Genomic DNA, 20,791 nt, shown 5'->3' on the forward strand with positions numbered 1-20,791 from the left:
TCAGAGCAAGAAAGTGGGGGGAGGGGAGGAAGAAGTACAAGGTTGTAGGTGATAGATGAAACTGGGAGAGGGAAAGGGCTGAAGTAAAGGGCTGGGAAATTGATTAGTGAAGGAGATAAAGGGCTGCAGAAGGGAGAATGTGATAGGAGAGGGCAGAAGACCATCTAATAAAGGGAAGGGGGAGGAGCACCAGAGGGAGATGATGGGCAAGTAATATCCTTCCAGAAATTGCCCCCTTTCACCATTCCCCCTTTCCCATTTCCCTCTCTCACCTTATCTCCTTACCTTACCCTTCCCTTTCTCTCACTACTTCCACTCAGTACACCAAGCTTTTTGTTAAATAATAGTTAGAAATTGCCTCCCACTAACTCAAACTGATGCTTTATTTCTGAAATTCTCAACTAGATGTTCTGCCTTTTTCATACCTCAACTACTTAAAAATATTGTGGAAGGGAAGGGTTTTGGAGTAGGTTAAAAGACAAGTACAGGTCCACAATCCCTTATCTGAAATCCTTGGGGCCAGTTTCATTTCGGAATTCATAATTTTTCGGATTTCAGAATCCCTCCTTCTTGGTTCCGGGACTCCCCGCGGATACCAAAAATCACGTATGCTCAAGTCCCTTACTTAACCTGACTTAATGAGGTGGACTTTAGGACCCAGCGAAGCTCCAGGCCTACGCACATCCTCCCGTATACTTTAAATCATCTCTAGATTACTTATAATACCTAATACAATGTAAATGCTATGTAAATAGTTGTTATACTGTATTGTTTAGGGAATAATGACAAGAAAAAAACATAAAAATATACAGCTTCAAACGAACCGAAATCAAACACATGGTAAATGACTTATTGGAATAAATGCAGAACGTCACTGTCACTATAAAACTTCAGGAACTTGTCTTTCTGTTTCTTTAAATCATATACAGTGGTAGTTCCGACACCATATTCTTCAGTACGACGCCGCACAGACACACACCACGATCAAGCTTCTGCAATAACTCCACTTTCTGCGTTATTGATAATGATAGATGCTTCACCTTCTCTTTTTCTCATTGTTACTAGTGCTGTCATGTCACACCTGAGTGACGTCAGCTGTTGGGGAAAAAAACTTTGGTTTTTGGAGCTTTTCGGATTTCAGAATTTCGGATAAGGGATTGTGAACCTGTACAACATCGTGGGCTGAAGGTCATGTATTGCGTTATACTGCTTTGCATTCTATTGTTTCAAAAATAATTAAGAAAATAATTTGAACACTTCCAAAGCTAGTTTCCCATTAATATGCTGACTAAAATAAATCTAACACAAATTAAATGATTTTTGTACACTGCTTTCAATTATAAACTCTATTAGAATGTTAATTATAACTATTATGATGTAAATCAATTTCTGCTAACTCTGTTCGCAGAATGCCGAGTGCTGTTGCGCATCATGTCAACTCCAGATTTGGCTTTGTCACTTTGGGAAAGCTTATTGAAGATCCTGTACAAATCTATAATAGCTAAAGGCCGGCTGGTATTTTTGGCAAAGATCTGAATCTGCTTTTATGCTTGGGTACAAAAGCAGAATACGAGTGTACTTTGTAGCACAATCTTGCGCTTTGTGAAGCCAATCCTTTTATACTGTGGGAACATGAGCATTTAAAAGGCAAAATTCAACTTTAGATTAGAACTGTACAGTTTTTCTCACCCACTCTGGCATGTCTTTTGGAATTGATCAACACTGCTACAGTTTTGTTTTTGACATTAAATAGATGTGGGTGTTAATGAAGGTTAGAGACTAAGGACTGATAAATGGGATTAGTATAGAAAGTTCTTTGATGGTTGGAATAGACATTAATGGTAGTGAAATGCTAAAGAGTCTGTTTCTTCACTATATAACTCTATTACCTTGAAACCAATGGATGGACCATCTACTGGAATTGCTGCAGCCTGTTTGCTTGAAGATACACATCTATACTTTGGTATGACTGCAGTAACAATGAGGTCCAGTTGCTGTCTGCCACCAGGAAAGTTAACACCATGGTCCACCTCAAAGACATGCCACTTGCTGGAAAATTCTTATTAAATCATGGTGTGGGTTTTGTATATGCAGAGGCACAAGGGACATCATCTTCATTGCACATGTCTAAAAAAGTTCTAAGGTACAACACCAGAGCTAAATCAAGCCTTCCTTGATCTTTCTGAAAGCTTATTGACTCCATCAGTCAAGAAGGACTGTGGAACCCTTTCCTCAAGCTCAGCTGCCAACAGAAATTTATTGCCACTATAGTACAAAACCAAGACGTTAACCTGTTCTAACTAGAGCAGAATAATTTTTTGTGAAGACTCTGGTTCTGGAGCCTGATGGTTGAGGGGTAATAAGTATTCCTGAACATGGTAGTGCGAGTCCTGAGGCTCCTGTAGCTTCTTCCTGATTGATGGCAGGCGGCAGTAAAATGAAAACATGACGTAGATATGGGGGTCCCTGATGATGGATGCTGCTTTCCTGCGACAGCGCTCTGTGTAAATGTGCACAACAGTTGGGAGGGTTTTACATGTGATGGACTGGGGTATATCCACTAATTTTTGTTGGATTTTCCATTAAATGGCATTGGTGTTTTCATACCAGGCTATGATACAGCTAGTCAGTATACTCTCCACCACACCAACTACAGAAGTCAGTCAAAGTTATAGATGTCATGCCAAATCTTCACAAACTTTTAAGTAGAAGCACTGCTGTGCTTCCTCCACAATTACACCTATGTGCTGGGCCCAGGACATATCCTTTGAAATGAATTCACGGAGGAATTTAAAGTTGATGATGCTATCCAGCTCAGCAATGAGGACTGGCTCATGGACCTCCAGTGTCCTCCTGCTGGTTAATAATCAGCTCTTTGATCTTGCTTTGTGGATACAATAGGGTCTTTTAAGAGCTTCTTAGATAGGCACATGGAGCTTAGAAAAATAGAGGGCAATGTGCTAGGGAAACTCTAGGCAATTTCTAGAGTAGGTCACATGGTTGGCACAACATTGTGGGCCGAAGGGCCTGTATGTTCTATGTTCTCTGCTGTCATTGAGTGGGAGATTGTTGTTGCGGTATCACTTGGCCAGATTTTCAATCTTCCTCCAATATGCCGTGGGCACACGGCCAAGTGGTTAAGGCATTCGACTAGTGATCTGAAGGTTGTGAGTTCGAGCCCCAGTTGAGGAAATGTGTTGTGTCTTTGAGCAAGGCACTTAACCACACATTGCTTTGTGACGACACTGGTGCCAAGCTGTATGGGTCCCAATGCCCTTCCCTTGGACAACATCTACGGCGTGGAGAGGGGAGACTTGCAGCATGGGCAATTGCCTGTCTTCCAAACAACCTTGAAGACTTTCCAGGCACAGATCCATGGTCTCACAAGACTAACAGATGCCAATATGCCGATTTGTCACCACCGTTGATTCGGTAGTGGTGACATCGACAAACTTAAATATAGCACTGGAACTGCGCTTAGCCACACAGTCATAAGTGTAAAGCAAGTAGAGCAAGGGGCTAAGCACACATTCTGTGGTGTACCTGTGCTGGTGGAGATTGTGGAGGATATTTTGTTGCCAACCTAAACTCACTGGGGTCTGCAAGTGAGGAAATTGAGGATCCAATTGCACAATGAGGTGTTGAGGCCAAGGTCTTGAAGCTTATTGATTAGTTTTAAGGGGATGATGATATTGAATGCTGAGCTGTAGTCATTAAGGAGCATCCTGATGTATGCATCTTTGCTGTCCAGATGTTCCAGGGTTGAATGAAACTATGGTTAAGTTCAACAGATGAATTAAACCTTGGCTCTTGTTCTCGATTTGTTTTTAATGACATATTACAGAAATAAAATGAAACAGCAAATATTAGGAGACACCGTTCCTAAAACAAACTTAAATAAGAGTTTAAAGGTGTCTGGGGGTGATTCTGTCAACTATAATTCAAATGTTTCAATTACCAGTAAGAAATTTTGATGTGGCCTGAGTGAGCTACCCTATTTGGCTCTTCGTAAAGAGCTCCTATGTGGATGAAGCACATAAAAATAGTCAACACTCATATTCTAGGCAGTATAGCCCTCAAGACCATCAGCCTATTGAGTCTGTTCTGCCGTTCCATCATGGCTGATTTATTATCCCACTCATCCCCATTCTCTATTCTTCTCCCTGTAACCTTTGATGCACTAACTAATCAAGAAACTGTCAACCTTTGCTTTAACTATATTCAATGAATTGGCCAGCTGTGGAAATGAATTCGACAGATTCACTATCCCCTAACTAAAAAATGTCTCCTCATCTCTGTTCTAAACGGATGTCCCTCTACTCTTGAGGCTGTGTCCTCTGGTCCTAGACTCCCACAATATAGGAAACACCCTCTCCATATCCACTCTATGTAAGGCTTCAATAAGATTCCCCATTATTCTTCAAAACTGCAGTGAGTATAGGCCCAGAATTATCAGAACCTTCTCATACATAAACCCTTTCATTCCCAGAATGATTCTCGTAAACCTCCTCCATACCCTCTCCAATGCAAGCGCATCTTTTTTTTAGATTGAGGACACTCAGTCCTCGTTTATCTTCATTTAGAAATGCATGCATTAAGAAATGATACAATGTTCCTCCAGAGTGATATCACAAAAAAAAGGACAAACCAAAGACTAACACTGACAAGACCACATAATTATAACATATAGTTACAGCAGTGCAAAGCAATACCATAATTTGATAAAGAGCAGACCATGGGCATGGTAAAAAAAAGTCCCAAAGTTCCGATCGACTCCCGATAGTCCCAATAGCAGGGGCAAAAGAGAGAAACTCTCCCTGCCATAAACCTGCAGGCGCCGACAACTGCCGATGTACTATTTGCACCCGACCACAGCCGACTCTGAGCCCGACTGAAAACTTCGAGCCTCCGACCAGCCCCTCCAATACAGCCTCCTGAGCATCATCCTCTACCGAGCGCTTCGACCCTGCCCCAGCTGCCGAGCAACAAGCAAAGCCGGGTACTCCAGGCCTTCTCCTCCGGAGATTCTGGATTACACAGTAACAGCGGCAGCAAAAAAGGCATTTCAGAAATTTCTTCAGATGTTCCTCCATGCTCTCACGTCTGTCTCCATCAAATCAGGATTGTGCACGGCACCCTACTTGACAGATAACAGATATCATTCACCGGAGTGGCCGCTGCGCACTGCGTCGCGCTGCCATCTCCTCCTCCTCCATTTTATAGATAAGATATATAAGATATCTTTATATATGATAAGCTTAACTCTGAACTTTAAATAGTTCTCTCTGCACTGTGGTTTAAATGCAAGAAATATTGGGCCCATTTTATTTTAGCACAGATGTAAGAAACAAATTCCCGTGGATTTGAAGGTGTTCGGGGGACAGAGATACCTGCACCTATCACCCACAATGTGAATTTAAAGGCTGTATGGGAGGCAGCAGCCTCTGAGGTTTAGGGAGCGCACTGGAGACAAATGTCAGTGCAGGAGAAAGAATCCTCATGGGTTGAAGACAGCCACTGTGGCAAGTGAAATTACAACCTGTGGTTTGCTAATCCAAGCACAAGGTGATCACAATCTGCCAAAACGAGGCAGCTTGGTTTTCCCCGAATTTTTTTCTGGAAGTGATTCAGGAGTATGAGCTAGGTCACAGGTTGGGAGGGCTGGCAGGTGGAAAATGGGAAAGGCCATGCTGGTTAAGAAAACTGAAGAATCAAAAGGAAAGGTAGGATAAATGGTAAGTGAAGAGGGAGAAATCGTACAGGGATGGGAACCCTCCACCCATGGGCTAGCCCTCCCTCTGTTGGCTTGCTTCCCTAGCCCAATGCCCCAGAATCCGTGAGAGTGCACATTTCACTGCCAACACAGACCACCAACATCTGCCACCCTGAAATTCATTCAGCCATTTCTTGGTGATGATGTAGGGTGTCCTTCCTCAGTGTGGAGAGCAAAAGAGAGCATGGAGATCATTTAGGAAAGTTATCAGTAAGGAAAAAGGATGCAAGGTAGAGTGGTTAAAAACTGAGGGTAAGGGAGAAGAAGGGGGATGGATATCCAATGCAGAAATGATGGACACAGATGAGCATCAGGGTGTAGGGGAGAATGAGAGAATGGTGACTGGGGGTTGTTCAGATATGACGATAGAAGTAAGGGGGTAAAGATTCAGCATTGGATATGGACAAAGGTGAAAAGTAAAGTGTGTTGTCAAGGGACAGGCTGTGGGGGGAATCGATGAAGAGGTAGTGCATGCATGCATTCAAGAAAGACTTATTGCATACGAACAGGCACTTATAAACATACCCACTTGAGTATGTGTTGAAGTCCATGTAGCAGAGCACGGTCTCCAGTGGTCTTCAAACCTCTTGCATTGCATCAAGACCATGGTCTGCCAGGCTTCTGTGGTACTGCTGAGTAACATCCAACTCACTCTAAAAATTCATCACAGGGAATTTCCATCCACTCCTCAATATGAGGTTTGGGATCTAGCAATCAGTACAAACTAAAGTCAAGAGAGCTGCATCAATGTCCAAATACTTCTCCTCACAAAGCTGCCCCTCAGCTCAAACATACATGTAAGGGGGTTTCGATTTTTATGTTACTGCGGAGGCTAATTAAAATGGCGTCTTTGTTATGCTAATCTGGGGAATGCGGCTTTGTTGTGTTAAACACTGAGAAAGTTTGCGCTAGCAGCTTGTTTTTGCTTTAGAGTGTGATAAGAGAGCGCTATTAACCAATTAGGATAGTTGTTATGGTTTTGGTTTATTTGAAGATACTGTATGCGCGGGGTTTTGGTGCAGAAGGCGGGAGAGCGAGACAGAGGATGGACAAGGTGCTGTGAGTCCGCTAACAGGGTCGGACCCCGAGTGGGACGTTCGGTGAGGAGATGGAGACTGACTCGTGTGGAGCGTCTAGTTGACCACTGTTGTTGGTCCCAGGGGGCTGGTCGAGGTGGTCCGAGGGGTCGCAGGGTGAAGAAGAAGGTCCATGAGCTCCAACGGTTTTTTTGTGCACGAAGGGATTGAACTTTGATAAGTGTGGCGCCTTTTATTTTCCTTTTATATTTTATTCTCTTTTAATTATATAGTTCCAGTAATATCTATAAACTGTATATCATTTAATTGCATCTGGTGTATTGTCTGTTATTTGGGCGGGGTGGGGTACCTCACACAGCATCCACACAAACTATTACCCAGTTTGGCGGGGCCCAGGCTGTTTCCCTAGACGACAGCGAGCCGAGCGACCCTGAGGGTGGCCGGGGGGGGGGGGGGGGGGCTACATACAGTTTATCTAGATCTAGGCAGCATGGTAGTATAGTGGTTAGCGTAACACTATTACAGAACCAGTGACCCAGGTTCAATTCTGTTGCTGTCTGTAAGTAGCCTGTACATTCTCCGTGTGACCACGTGGCTTTCCTCTGAGTGCTCTGATTTCCTCTCACATTCCAAAGACGTACACATTAGGGTTAGTAAGTAGTGGGCATGTTATGTTAGTGCCAGAAGTATGACAACACGTGCAGGCTGCCCCCAGCACATCCTCAGACTATGTTTGTTATTGATGCAAACAACACATTTTACTGTTTGTTTTAATGTACATGTGACAAATAAAGTTAATCAATCTTTTATGAAGTAATCTACAGGACAAATGAAATTCTGTTCAGTGAGTGATTCCTCCACTCTCAAATTGAGGTCACCTCAGAATCAGTCATATTGCAGTACACAAAAGATGCTTGTGCATGTGCATATTTGGAGGCTGAGCACCAAATTGTCAACTTGGTCATTGAAACGGATGAAAGTGCAGGTCCTCTGCCAAACTTCCCTGTTATATGACATTGGATTTCAACAATTAAGAGTCGCTAATGAGACTCTGGAAAATGCCTTTATTTTACGTGCCCTGTCAGCAAAGGTAGACAGTGTTTAGTTTATGCAAGCACAGTCTCTGAGTTTGAGGAAAAAATCCAATTCTCCAATTTGACAAATAAGTTAATAATATTCTGGTTAACAATGATATCTGCCCTCAAGCAAGCCTCTGTACAAGGTCTATTTAGAGCAAGCACCTGGTAACAGTGGAGAGATACCACTGTGTATCAAAAAAAAATTCTCCAAGTTATTAAAACTATAAATGCACCAATGCCAACATTTTCTTCCAGGAGAGAAAACAATAATAAGGCAGTAATTACATTCAGTCCACTCTCATAGGCAGGCATGTTACTCATATGCCTAATTCTAAGCTTCTGAAACAGGCACCATATTCAGAGCTCTGTCATGGCAAAGACAGAGAAACACCCTAAGAAGGAATTGCTGGGCCGCCACATTACCTGGCCAACACCAGACTCACAAAGCAGAGACTCAACTCAAAGCTTCACAAAGCAAAAGATTACTAGCTGAACAGAGGAAACTCGTGATTTATGACTGCTCAAAGTGGAGAAGGAGTTTAGAAAGGCATTAAGAACCTGAGTCCATTCATGGGAATTGCACAAAATGCCCAGCGTAACTGGTGGAAATAGCACACTACCTCCCAAACCACCCACCTGCCACTTTCCCCGAGTCCACTGGTTGCATATTAACTTCATCAACCACTTCAAAACACAAAGAATTGAAATAGATGTAAAATATCTTCAACCCTAAGGGATTACTCAAGAAGAAGAAAGGCAAAAAGCACAAAACATTCCAATTAATAATCCCTAGAATAGCAAATGAGGACACCAACATCTGAAAAATTGTTAAACGAAAGATTTCACCATTATATTGTATGATAAATCTATCGAAAGGCTTTAGCATATAATTTAGGAGGTTCTTTTCAAACATTAATTGATAGTATAACAGTAAGAACAAGAATATTATCCGCCCTAAAACAATATCTAAACTTAAAACATCTTGGATAACAAAACAGAAAGCTGTCATTTTAAAATACATCAAAAGTCTACCTTAGCTAATGATAAAAAGACAGTAATTCTTTATTGGAATGGAGGACGTACATAGGTCTTTGATTCTTTGCTGACTAAACATTCCTATGTTGGGTCTGCAGATTATCACCGGTGGGACAAATGGAGTTTTAGGCATAAATTAATTACCGAGTGTTCCTCTCACTGTTTGAACATGACCTCTATGCACTCAGGGCATTGACTTGAAGTGTTCCAAGATGTTTCTTTGCTAGTTTGAGCAGTACTGGATCAGGGATTCACATAAGTTAGTGAGCATATTCAATTTTTTCAAAGGAGGCTTCAAGAATATCATACCTTGGAATTCATTTGTGATGAATCAAGTACAATGCTCACTTCAGAAAACTGGTATCAGGCAATGCTGCCCATCCAGTGATTGTGGCTGCAAAGTTGGGTATTTTGGCTTTGGAGAAAATACAGACATCTGTTCAACTATCCTGGGAGCAGATTTAGAGAAGGGTAGTGATGGTAGTACCTATTTAATGCTTTGAGATGTCTCCTGTAGGTTGTATTCCAAAGCATTCAGAAGGGCAGGAATTGGTCGACCATAATATTAGCACTAGTCATAGAGAAAAAACCCACCATGTCACAAACTTGCAGTGGTCAATTACCATCAGGACACTGTGGTTGGCTGTATTTACAGTGGTATGCAAAAGTCTGGGCACCCCAGTCAAAATTTCTGTTACTGTGAATAGCTAAGCAAGTAAAAGATGAACTAATTTCCAAAAGGCATAAAGTTAAAGATGACACATTTCTTTAATATTTTAAGTAAGAAAACTTTTTTATTTTCATCTTTTACAGTTTCAAAATAACAAAAAAGGAAAAGGGCCCGAAGCAAAAGTTTGGGCACCCTGCATGGTCAGTACATAGTAACACCCCCTTTGGCAAGCATCAAAGCTTGGAAACACTTTTTGTAGCCAGCTGAGTGTCTTTCAATTCTTGTTTAGGGGATTTTCACCCATTCTTCCTTGCAAAAGGCTTCTAGTTCTGTGAGATTCTTGGGTCATCTTTCATGCACTGCTTTTCTGAGTTCTATCCATAGATTCTCGATGATGTTTAGGTCGGGGGACTGTGAGGGCCATGGCAAAACCTTCAGCTTGCGCCTCTTGAGGTAGTCCATTGTAGATTTTGAGGTGTGTTTAGGTTCATTATCCTGTTGTAGACAGACAGTGTGATGTTTGCTTCCAGAATTTGCTGGTATTTAATTGAATTCATCCTTTTGCCACTGGCTGCAACACAAGCCCAAAGCATGATCGACCCACCCCCGTGCTTAACAGTTGGAGAGGTGTTCTTTTCATGAAATTCTGCACCTTTTTTTCCTCCAAACATACTTTTGCTCATTGCGGCCAAAAAGTTCTATTTTAACTTCATCAGTCCACAGGACTTGTTTCCAAAATGCATCAGGCTTGTTTAGATGTTCCTTTGAACTTTCTGAATAGAACTTTTTGGCTACAATGAGCAAAGGTATGTTTGGAGAAAAAAGGGTGCAGAATTTCATGAAAAGAACCCATCTCCAACTGTTAAGCACGGGGGTAGATTGATCATGCTTTGGGCTTGTGTTGCAGCCAGTGGCATGGGGAACATTTCACTGGTAGAGGGAAGAATGAATTCAATTAAATACCAGCAAATTCTGGAAGCAAACATCATACTGTCTGTAAAAAAGTGGAAGATGAAAAGAGGATGGCTTCTACAACAGGATAATGATCATAAACACACCTCAAAATCCACAATGGACTACCTCAAGAGGCGCAAGCTTAAGGTTTTGCCATGGCTCTCACAGTCCCCTGACCTAAACATCATCGAGAATCTGTGGATAGACCTCAAAAGAGCACTGCATGCAAGACGGCCCAAGAATCTCACAGAACTAGAAGCTGTTTGCAAGGAAGAATGGGCGAAAATCTGCCAAACAAAAATTGAAAGACTCTTAGCTGGCTACAGAAAGTGTTTACAAGCTTTGATACCTGCCAAAGGGGGTGTTACTAAGTACTGCCATGCAGGGTGCCCATACTTTTGCTTTAGGCCCTTTTCCTTTTTTGTTATTTTGAAACTGTAAAAGATGGAAATAAGAAAAGTTTTCTTGATTAAAATATTAAAGAAATGTGTCATCTTTAACTTTATGCCTTTTGGAAATCAGTTCATCTTTTACTCGCTTAGTAGAAATTTTGACCAGGGGTGCCCAAACTTTTGCATGCCACTATATAAATGATTGATTAATAAATAGGCATTATGCACTTTATCCATTCCTATACCAATTCTTATTGAAAGCTTCAACACCAGCTGGCATTAAAGTTGCCCTGGAACTCAGGACAACAGATTTGGTGATACTCAGAAACAAGGTACATTAATTCACCAGTAAAATTCTAGAGTAATCTGATTTTATTTGTGTTCCCATTTAAAGCATTTGTAGGATTTGATCGACACTGTTAATTTTGGCATTTTACTGCCAATGGCCAACTACACTTGGGCAGACTCTGGTGGATGCCTTCTTGAACTACTGCAGTCAATGTGAAGAATTTCTGCCCAGTATTATTGGGTAGCAGGTTCCAGTACTGAGACCCAGCAAACAATGAAGGAAAGGCTGGACAATACAAATGTGCCCAGGGAAGGGAATTTGCAAGTGATGGCAATCTCTCCCTCTCCCAGTGTAGAGTGCCTTCCTGCTTCAAAACATCCACCATTGCTCCTGTATCTAAAAAGACCAAGGTAACTTGTCTGAACAACTGGCATCCTGTCACACTCACCTCAATAATAAACAAATGCTTTGAGAGGCTGGTCAAGGACTACATCTGCAGCATGCTACCACCCACACTGGCCCCCTACAATTCGCCTACCTACACAACTGATTGACAGATGATGCAATAGCCACAGCTCTTCACACCGTCCTTACACACCTGGAGAAGAGGGATGCTTATATGAGAATGCTGTTCTAGGACAACAATTCAGCATTCAACACCATAATTCCTTCTAGGCTCGACAAGAAGCTGAGAGACCTCGGCCTTCACCCTGCCTTGTGTAGCTGGATCCTGGACTCCCCATCAGATTGCCGGCAGGTGGTAAGAGAGGGCTCCCTCACCTCTGCCCCTCTGATCCTCAACACAGGTGCCCCTCAGGGCTGTGTCCTAAGCCCCCTCCTTTACTCCCTGTATACCCATGACTGTGTAGTCACCCATAGCTCCAAACTGCTAATTACATTTGCTGACAACACTACACATTGGCCTAATCTCAAATAATAATGAGGCAGCTTACAGAGAAGAAGTCATCACCCTGACACAGTGGTGTCAAGAAAACAACCTCTCCCTCAATGTCGTAAAAACAAAGGAGCTGGTTGCGGACTACAGGAGGAATGAAGACAGCCTAACGCCTATTGACATCAATGGATCTGCGGGTTGAGAGGGTGAATAGTTTTAAGTTTCTTGGCATACACATCACTGAGAATCTTGCATGATCTGTACATACCGGCTATGTGATGAAAAATACACAGCAATGCCTTTCACCTCAGATGATTGAAGAAGTTTTGGTATGAGCCCCCAAATCCTAAGAACTTTCTAAAGGGGCACAATTGAGAGCATCTTGACTGGCTGCATTACTACTTGGTACTGTACTTCCCTCACATCGCAGGACTCTGCAGAGAGTGATGCAGACTCCCCAGCACATCTGTAGATGTGAACTTCCCATGATTCAAGACGTTTACAAAGACAAGTGTGTAAAAAGGGTCCTAAGGATCACTGGAGCCCCAAGTCACCCCAACCACAAACTGTTCCAGCTGCTACCATTCGGGAAACGGTACCGCAGCATAAAAGCCAGGACCAACAGGCTTCAGGATAGCTTCTTCCCCCAGGCAATCAAACTGATTAATTCATGCTGATACAATTGTATTTTTATGTTATACTGACTGTCCTGTTGTACATACTATTTATTATAAATTACTATAAATTGCACATTGCACATTTAGAGGGAGACGTAATGTAAAGACTTCTACTCATGTATATGAAGGATGTAAGAAATAAAGTCAATTCAATTCTAATGCATCTGTTGTGTTTGGGGTATAACTTGGAGTTGCATTAATTTAATGTGGCTGATTAATGGTAACCACCAACAGGCTCAAACTACTGAACTTTGAGTGAAGGGGATTAGACTCTGTTGGATAAGTTATTGTCTGGTTGCAGTGTAAGACAAGTGCTATTTAAAATTACTGTTGCCCAGGTCTTGGCACATTCAAAATGATAAATGGTAATTAACCAGATTAGATATATTTTATACATAAATCATGCTGTTAAATTTTTGATGTTGCAAGATGTTGCTAGGAAAGCTAGGAGTATTAAAAAAAAGAGATCATAAGACATAGGAGCAGAATCCAGCCATTCGGCCCATTAAATCTGCTCTGCTATTCCATCAGGGCGAATTTATTATCCCTCTCAACCTTATTCTCTTGCCTTCTTCCCATAACCTTTGATGCCCTGATTAATCAAGAACCCACCAGCCTGTGCCTAAATCTACCCAATGACCGGGCCTGCACAGCCATCTGTGGCAATGAATTCCACATGTTCACCGCCCTCTGGCTAAAGAAATTCTTCCTCATCTCTGTTCTAAACAGATATCCTTCTATTCTGTTACTTTACTCTCCGGTCCTAGACTCCCCACTATTGGGAACATCCTCTCAACATCCAATTTATCCAGGCTTTCAATATTCAACAGGTTTCATTGAGGACCCCTCTCATTCTTCTAAACTCCAGTGAGTATAGGCCCAGAGCTTGCTTCCCAAGCACCTTTTCCTTCGTACTGTAATAGCAATGATGCTCACTTTTGCGCCGCATCCCCGCGCGCCCCCCCCCCACCGACACGTGTATTTCTGGAATTCTGCAAGTGTCTTCCACACAGTGAAGACTTGACACAAAATACTTATTAAATTCAACTGCCATTTATTTTTCATTTATTTACAACATGGAAACAGGCCCTTCACATCTTTCCTGCACCTTCCAGTCCTACAGTATGTCACCTCTTTTTCAGGATTTGATTTCATTTTTTACCAACAGAGCCACCTCCTTGCCTGTCCTTTCAATAAGCTCCCAACTATGATCTTCTTTCAACCACAACTCAATGATTCTTACAACAGCATACCTGCTAATCTCTAACGACACTACAAGATCATCTAACTTATTCTGTGTCCTGAGTACATTCAATTCAGACCTCAATTTTGCACTATCATCTGCTTGTCCTTCCTCACAGTCTCACTACACACTGCATCTAGTTGTATAGCAACAGCTCCATCTTCAGCCCTATTACTCTGGTTCCCATCCCTTTGCCAAATTAGTTTAAATGCACCCCAACAGCTGTAGCCAAATTGCTCGCAAGGGTATCAGTGCCCCTCTGGTTCAGGTATAAATAGTCCTTCTTGTACAGGTCATACTTTCTCCAGACGTGATCCACTTCCCTTCTGAGCCAGAGAAAGACTCAGTGCCAGATATCAGGTCAATGCAGCCCCCCCACCTTCAACAGTATCCTAAGGCAGTATACTTATTATTGAGAGGAATGGCCACAGGAGTACTCTGCACTGGCTGCCTATTTCCTTTCCCTCTCCTGACAGTCACCCAGGTACTTGCCTCATGCAACGTAGGGGTGACTACCTCTAGGTAACTCCTACCTATCACCTCCTCATTTTCCCCTATGAACTGAAAGTGATCCAGCTACAGCTCCATTTCCTTAACATGTTCTCTTCTCTGAGGAGCTGCAGCTCAGTGCACTTTGTGCAGATGTAGTTATTAGGCAGACTGGATGTCTCCCAGAATTCCCAAACCTCACACAAGGAACATACCACCAGATCTGGACTAGCTACATATTAACAAAAGAAAACCCAGATTCAAATTTGAATTCAACAACGGAGTTGAGGAAAAACTTTTTCACCCAGAGAGTGGTGGATATATGGAATGCACTGCCCCACGAGGCTGTGGAGGCCAAGTCTCTGGATGCTTTCAAGAAAGAGATGGCTAGAGCTCTTAAAGATAGCGGAATCAAAGGTAATGGGGATAAGGCAGGAACTGGATACTGATTGTGGATGATCAGCCATGATCACAGTGAATGGCAGTGCTGGCTCGAAGGGCCGAATGGCCTACTCCTGCACCTATTGTCTATAATTTCAGATAAGGAGTCTTTCCAGCTCTCAGTCAGATCTTTGCCAGTTATGAAGTCATTAATTTTTTTTAATCCTGTCTAGATCAGGGGTTTCCAATCTTGGGTCCATGGACCGCTTGCTTAACGGTATTGGTCCACAGCATAAGAAACGTTGGGAACCCTTGAAATAGACACTGCCTGACCTGCTGATAATTTTTCACCATTCTCCATTTCACGTTTATAGCAACTACAACAAATCAGGTCAGGCATTAGTTTATATTCCCTCTCTTTTCTTTACTTTCTACTATATACACCTCGTCCAAACATATCAGCTGCAACTACAAGCTTTTGCCACTTTTCTTCAGCCAGCATCACTAACATCTTATTTAGTCTCTTCAGGTCTCCACCCTATCATAGATATCCCCTTTGTTTCCTCCACTACTTCTATGCAATAGCAAAGTAATAGTATACTCTATGTAATGGTATAATGCAATAACAATGTTCATGGTGTCGTGATCAAGGAGGAAATCACATCAGGAAGGTAGGACAATGAGACAGATAGAGCAAAATCCATGGATCAGATTGGCAGCTACACACCTCTTGGTACTCATTAGCCTGATAAACTTTCTATTTGAAAAGATTATTCTGAGAATTGTCTTAAGTTGATATCGAATACCATTTAGTACTCAAAATATAAAATATTGCACCTCAATGGTGACATAGGATCAGGAACTCGTGATCTACAGATATCACATTTAATATCAGTGTAACAGAAGGGATTCATTATGAAAATTACACCAACCCCAAATTGAGTTTGGTAGTATTGGATAAACCCTTCCAGACTTTTATATGTGAATAGTTGTAAAATCGTGAGGAAGTACTAAGCTAATGGTAAGTTAATGGTTAAAAAATGTGTAGCCAATACATCAACCCTATTTGTGCTGGCGTTTCTGCTAACTGACAATGATCTTTGGTTTTGGTTGAGCATTAATGCTGAACACATGGAAGAAAGATTCACACAGCTTTAAAGGCTGCATGGAATTACAGGAAAGAGGAGAGCAGGCTGAAGACAATATAGCCAGTGTAGAGCAGACATCAGCAACCAAAAGCTATAGCTACTTGTCAACTGTCCTCCATTGTTAAGTACAGAATTTTGTACCTGTTGTTAATGGTTGCTGCTCATTTTGCCTTGTCCAAGAACCATTCCATTTCTTACTGTACCATTACAACTTTACATTGCGAAGTGCCAAAAGAAAACAAAAACTGCTGCATGGCATACTGCTTTATACTATGTGATGCACGTTGTTCACATAAAGCAATGCAATCTTTTATAATTATTTGAAAAATTAATGAATTACTTTTGAAGTGAAGAAAATCAATATAATTATCAGTGGCAACTCAATAAATAGCAACATTGCACTTTGTAACAAAATTAAAATTTTTACCTTTTAAGCTTAGATGCATAGCTCTCTCCACAACAACATTCACTGCAAATGTAGTTGCCAGGTCTACCTCATGATTCTCATTAGCCACCTTGTTGCATTCAAGGATAGAATCTCTGGGCAATTCATCATCAACTTGCACTTCTGTTACTTCCTCTGCTTCATTAATGAGCGGAATATCTTCCTTGGCACTACATTCATAATCATGATCATCATCGGAACAGTTTATTCTCTGAGAAGAATATTCAGTGGTAGAAGGTGGAAGATCATGTGGTGCAAGTGTGATATGGAACCTCAGAGCTGCACCTGACAGGTCCGAAGCACCTCGTTTAAAAAGTGGGTAAATACCTGTACAAGAAAAACAAAGTTGAATGGAAAAGAATAATTATTTTGGAACTTCTCTGGATTTTTTCGATTTTGCAAAAGGTTTATGTTTGGAAATGAGTAACAATTTGCCTCTAACACAGAAAACCATTCCATAAGTCCCGGAGAAGTGAAGGAAAATGAGAACTTAGCTAAATAACAATTAGGACTAAGACGAGAAAATCAGATGCTGGAAATCCAAAGCAACACACAAAATAATGCAGGAACTCAGCAAACCAGGCAGCATCTATGGAAAAAAAGTAAACAGTTGACACTTAGGGCCGAGGCCCTTCATCAGGACAATAAGGGCTGGTGATCACACAATTCAAGTTTAGACAGGGCTTGTGTGAAAAAGGAGAAGAGGAGGTGTTTAGTGAATAACTCTGAATGCTCCAGAAGCACCATTATTACAGCTTCCTCGAGAATTTACTTTTGTCTAACGTTTCTCATCTTGACCCACTAACATCAGAGACCTCTATTATTTCAATAAATTTCCATCCATTTTCTTCAATCTCCTTTCAATATGGATGTTTGGAGCTTCCACATCTCTACCCACTATTCAGTGTTTCCACATCACTGTCCAGTTTCGCTCTTTCCTGAACAATAAAACAATCACTCTACATTCATCTCATTCTCCTCTGTTAATTTCACATAGGACATGTCATTTGCTCTAAACTGTGGTAGCATGAGAAGCTGCATGTGTCCACTTGAGCTTGCATTTTCTTGGATATGCTGTGCAGTCTACTTTCCAGTTTTTATCAGATTTCTTCACCTTTCTTTTCTTTTACAGAAATTGTGTCTTGTATCCTGTGTTGGCGCTGCCTGGCATGATTTTGTTTAAATTAATTTTTGTTCTAATTTTCAATTCTTCAGCATGCTTCATGGTTACCTGCCAGTCTGCCTTTTCCCTCCTTAATTTCACCACTATTACTGGGGACAGACTGCTTACAGATGTCTACTACAAATCATTCACAATCCCTGTCAGAGACACCTTTCATATCAGCTAACAAAGGCTGTAGTTTCAGGGCAAAGTGTCAGCATTTACCACAAAATGGGTAGTTAAACGTAGAGATCTCAGATTTTCTGATAAATTTCAGTGAACAAAATTCTGTCTGCTCACTCTGCCAATTAGTTCCTGTCCGTGGGAATCTGTTCATAGGCCCTACACCAAAATAAGCCAACTGAGGAGCTGAGTATCCAGTAACTTGACAAAATGTTTACTGCAAACAGGTAAACCAAGATACAACTTTTACGGTAATTTTAATAATTAGCATTTTAATTGTTTTAACATATTTTAAATAGCTTGAAATTTATTTATTTTAATTGTTTTTGAATGTTTTGTGAAGTCAGGTTTTAAACATTCCAAAATGATGGTTCTTATTCACATAGATGGAAAACTTTTAGGAGTGACATAGTTGTCTTTAAAAAGGCCAGATTTTGCCAAGGGGTTTGCTGCTCAGCTTCCCCATTGCCCCACATTTAACCTGCTTTGAATCAGGAAGGCTTGAAACACTTGCTGAGAATATCTTAGACTCAGTCCTCTGACCAATAAGGAGAAACTGTCTTTTCCCCAATGTAAAAAGAACTATTAATTTAAATATCAGAAAGATTCTAAGGTTTCTTTTCAGATTGAAAACTGAGTAGGATAGAAAATGTGACCAAAGGTAAGTAAACTCAAGAGATCCAACAGATGATGGAAATTCAGAGCAACACACATAAAATGCTTGAGGAACTCAGCAGAAACAAGAGAAAACCTGCAAGATGCTGGAAATCAAAACCACACATAAAATGCTGGAGGAACTCAGCAGGCCAGCAGCACCTATGGACAAAAAGCACAGTCGACGTTTTGGGCTGAGATGTTGACTGTAACTTTTTTCCATAGATGCTGCCTGGCCTGCTGAGTTCCTACAACATTCTGTGTGAGGAACTCAGCAGGTCAGGCAGCATCTATGGAGAGGAATAAACAGTTGATATTTTAAGCCAAGACCCTTCATGTGCAGTGGAATGGAAAGGGAATGATACCAAAATGAGAAGGTGGGGGAAAGGAGTACAAGCTGGCAGGTGATAGGTGAAATTAGGTAAGGGGGGGGTGGAATGAAGTGAAAAGCTGGGAGGTGGCAAGTGGAAGAGATAACGGGTTGACGAAGAAATCTGATAGGAGAAGACATTGTACCATGGGAGAAGGGAAGGAGGAGGGGCCCCAGAGGGATGTGATGAATAGGTGAGGTGAATAGAAGGGGTAAGAAGCTAGCCAGAATGAGGAACAGAAAGAGAGAGAATGGGGAGGGAGTAGAAACTACTGGAAGTTAAAGAAATTGATGTCCATGCCATCAGGAGCGAGGCTATACAGATCGAAAATGTTTAAGTAAAATAGATGAAAGAAGACTAGGACAAAAAAGAAACTGCAGGGATACTTTCATTTGGTTTCAAACCTAAAAGTAGCAGCAAGGTGAAATTTTGGAAAAATATAATAGTCTCAATATATACTGCAACTTAGACTTGCTCTAAAAATCAATATACATACCACTAACTGTAAGTTTTCTTGATGTTTTCTCTGTCAGTGTCGACAGATCTATGAATGAATATCCAATCAGACGATCAGTATCCTGAGGTCTTTGAACCTTGTCTTTTCCATATGCCATCCACACCTGTACTTCTAATCTTTCTTCTTTTAAGTACCAGACCAAGGATTGGGTTCTTTTCAGAATTACAGTCTTTGCCTGGTCAAAGCTCACTGTTACCTGGCTCTGAATGTCAGTAAAAATAGGCTTTTGAAGAGTTGTACAAATAGCATCTCTATCATAGAATTTATAACGCAGATAACAGAAAGTATATTTGTTCAGATGTGCTTGACCGGCCAGCAATAAACAGTGCAAGGGAAGCCATATGCGAGGTACAGCTATTGTTAGCGACATGTTGCTCTCTGTGCATTCCCAGTTTTCATCATCTTCTCCACTCATTCCAATCTTCCACTCCAGTGCCTCCGCAGCCTTTATGACACGCTCTCTATCACTGGGATGTGCAAAGTAGATTGAAAGTTCAAGACCACCACCCACATATGGTGGAGTGCCACAACACTGAACAGAAGTACCAACTTCTGGAAGATTCACTGCATACCAGCCAGAGATACCTTAATGTAGAACACAATATACAATTCAGAAGATATTCAGTCTACATATTTTGTAGTTCCTTGATGTTTTTAAGCAATATATATTCATCACTTGGGACAACACCATTGTGATTATTGCACTGGACTAAAGCCTCAGATTAGAAATAGAAGTGCAACTAAAAATAGAAAAAAAAAACTTGAATATGATACAAAAATAGAGAAGATGTTGAGAAAATATCAGCATATTAAGAAGCATCTGTGAAAAGAGATACAGTCAATGTTTTGGGTTGGCAATCCTTTATCTGAACTGTAAAAACAATGCAAGTTAGTTTTCAGTAGGAGAGAGGGTGGAGTAGAGATCTGTAGAACAAAGGGAATGTCTATGACAGGATGAGTCGAAATAGCTTGATCGGGGCAGCAGAATAGTGATTAGGCTTATGGATTGAGTAATATGGTGGGACATGCCCAGCAGAGTAGACATTCACATGTAGAATAAGAAATGCTGAGCCAAAGCGATACAAAATGAGAAGATAGAAAATGCTGGAAAAACTAAGTACCATCTGTGGAAAAATAGTTAATGTTTAGATGCATGTCTCTTCATCAGACTTGAGAGAGGGATCTTAACAATCAGAGCTGATGAGTTAGTCTGGGTAGCAGCGAAATGTGGGTGGAACAAAGGGAATTTCTTTGATTGTGTGAAGACATGGTGTGAGGTTAAGTTATAATGGCTGTGTAGTTTGTTCATGATGTGCTTCTGACACATCTGGACATGCCCAAAAGACCAGATTATATACAGAGAGGAAAACAGAACGGTAGGCAGAAACGTTTCTTAT

General features: G+C 41.3%; 1 protein-coding gene across 4 annotated transcripts in view; it reads right to left on the minus strand.

The window, feature by feature from the left end:
• c2cd3 (C2 domain containing 3 centriole elongation regulator) overlaps positions 1-20,791 on the minus strand; it is a 170,524-nt gene that overhangs the window by 70,005 nt on the left and 79,728 nt on the right. For all 4 annotated transcript variants that reach the window (XM_063054448.1, XM_063054447.1, XM_063054445.1 and 1 more), the window contains 2 exons: positions 19,374-19,979; positions 16,490-16,834 (listed from right to left, as the gene is read on the minus strand). In XM_063054448.1, coding sequence (XP_062910518.1) covers positions 16,490-16,834; positions 19,374-19,979 — 951 coding nt within the window. The remainder of the gene's footprint in view (positions 1-16,489; positions 16,835-19,373; positions 19,980-20,791) is intronic.

Source organism: Mobula hypostoma, chromosome 7 (genome assembly GCF_963921235.1).
Source record: "Mobula hypostoma chromosome 7, sMobHyp1.1, whole genome shotgun sequence".
Taxonomy (NCBI): Eukaryota; Metazoa; Chordata; class Chondrichthyes; order Myliobatiformes; family Myliobatidae; genus Mobula; species Mobula hypostoma.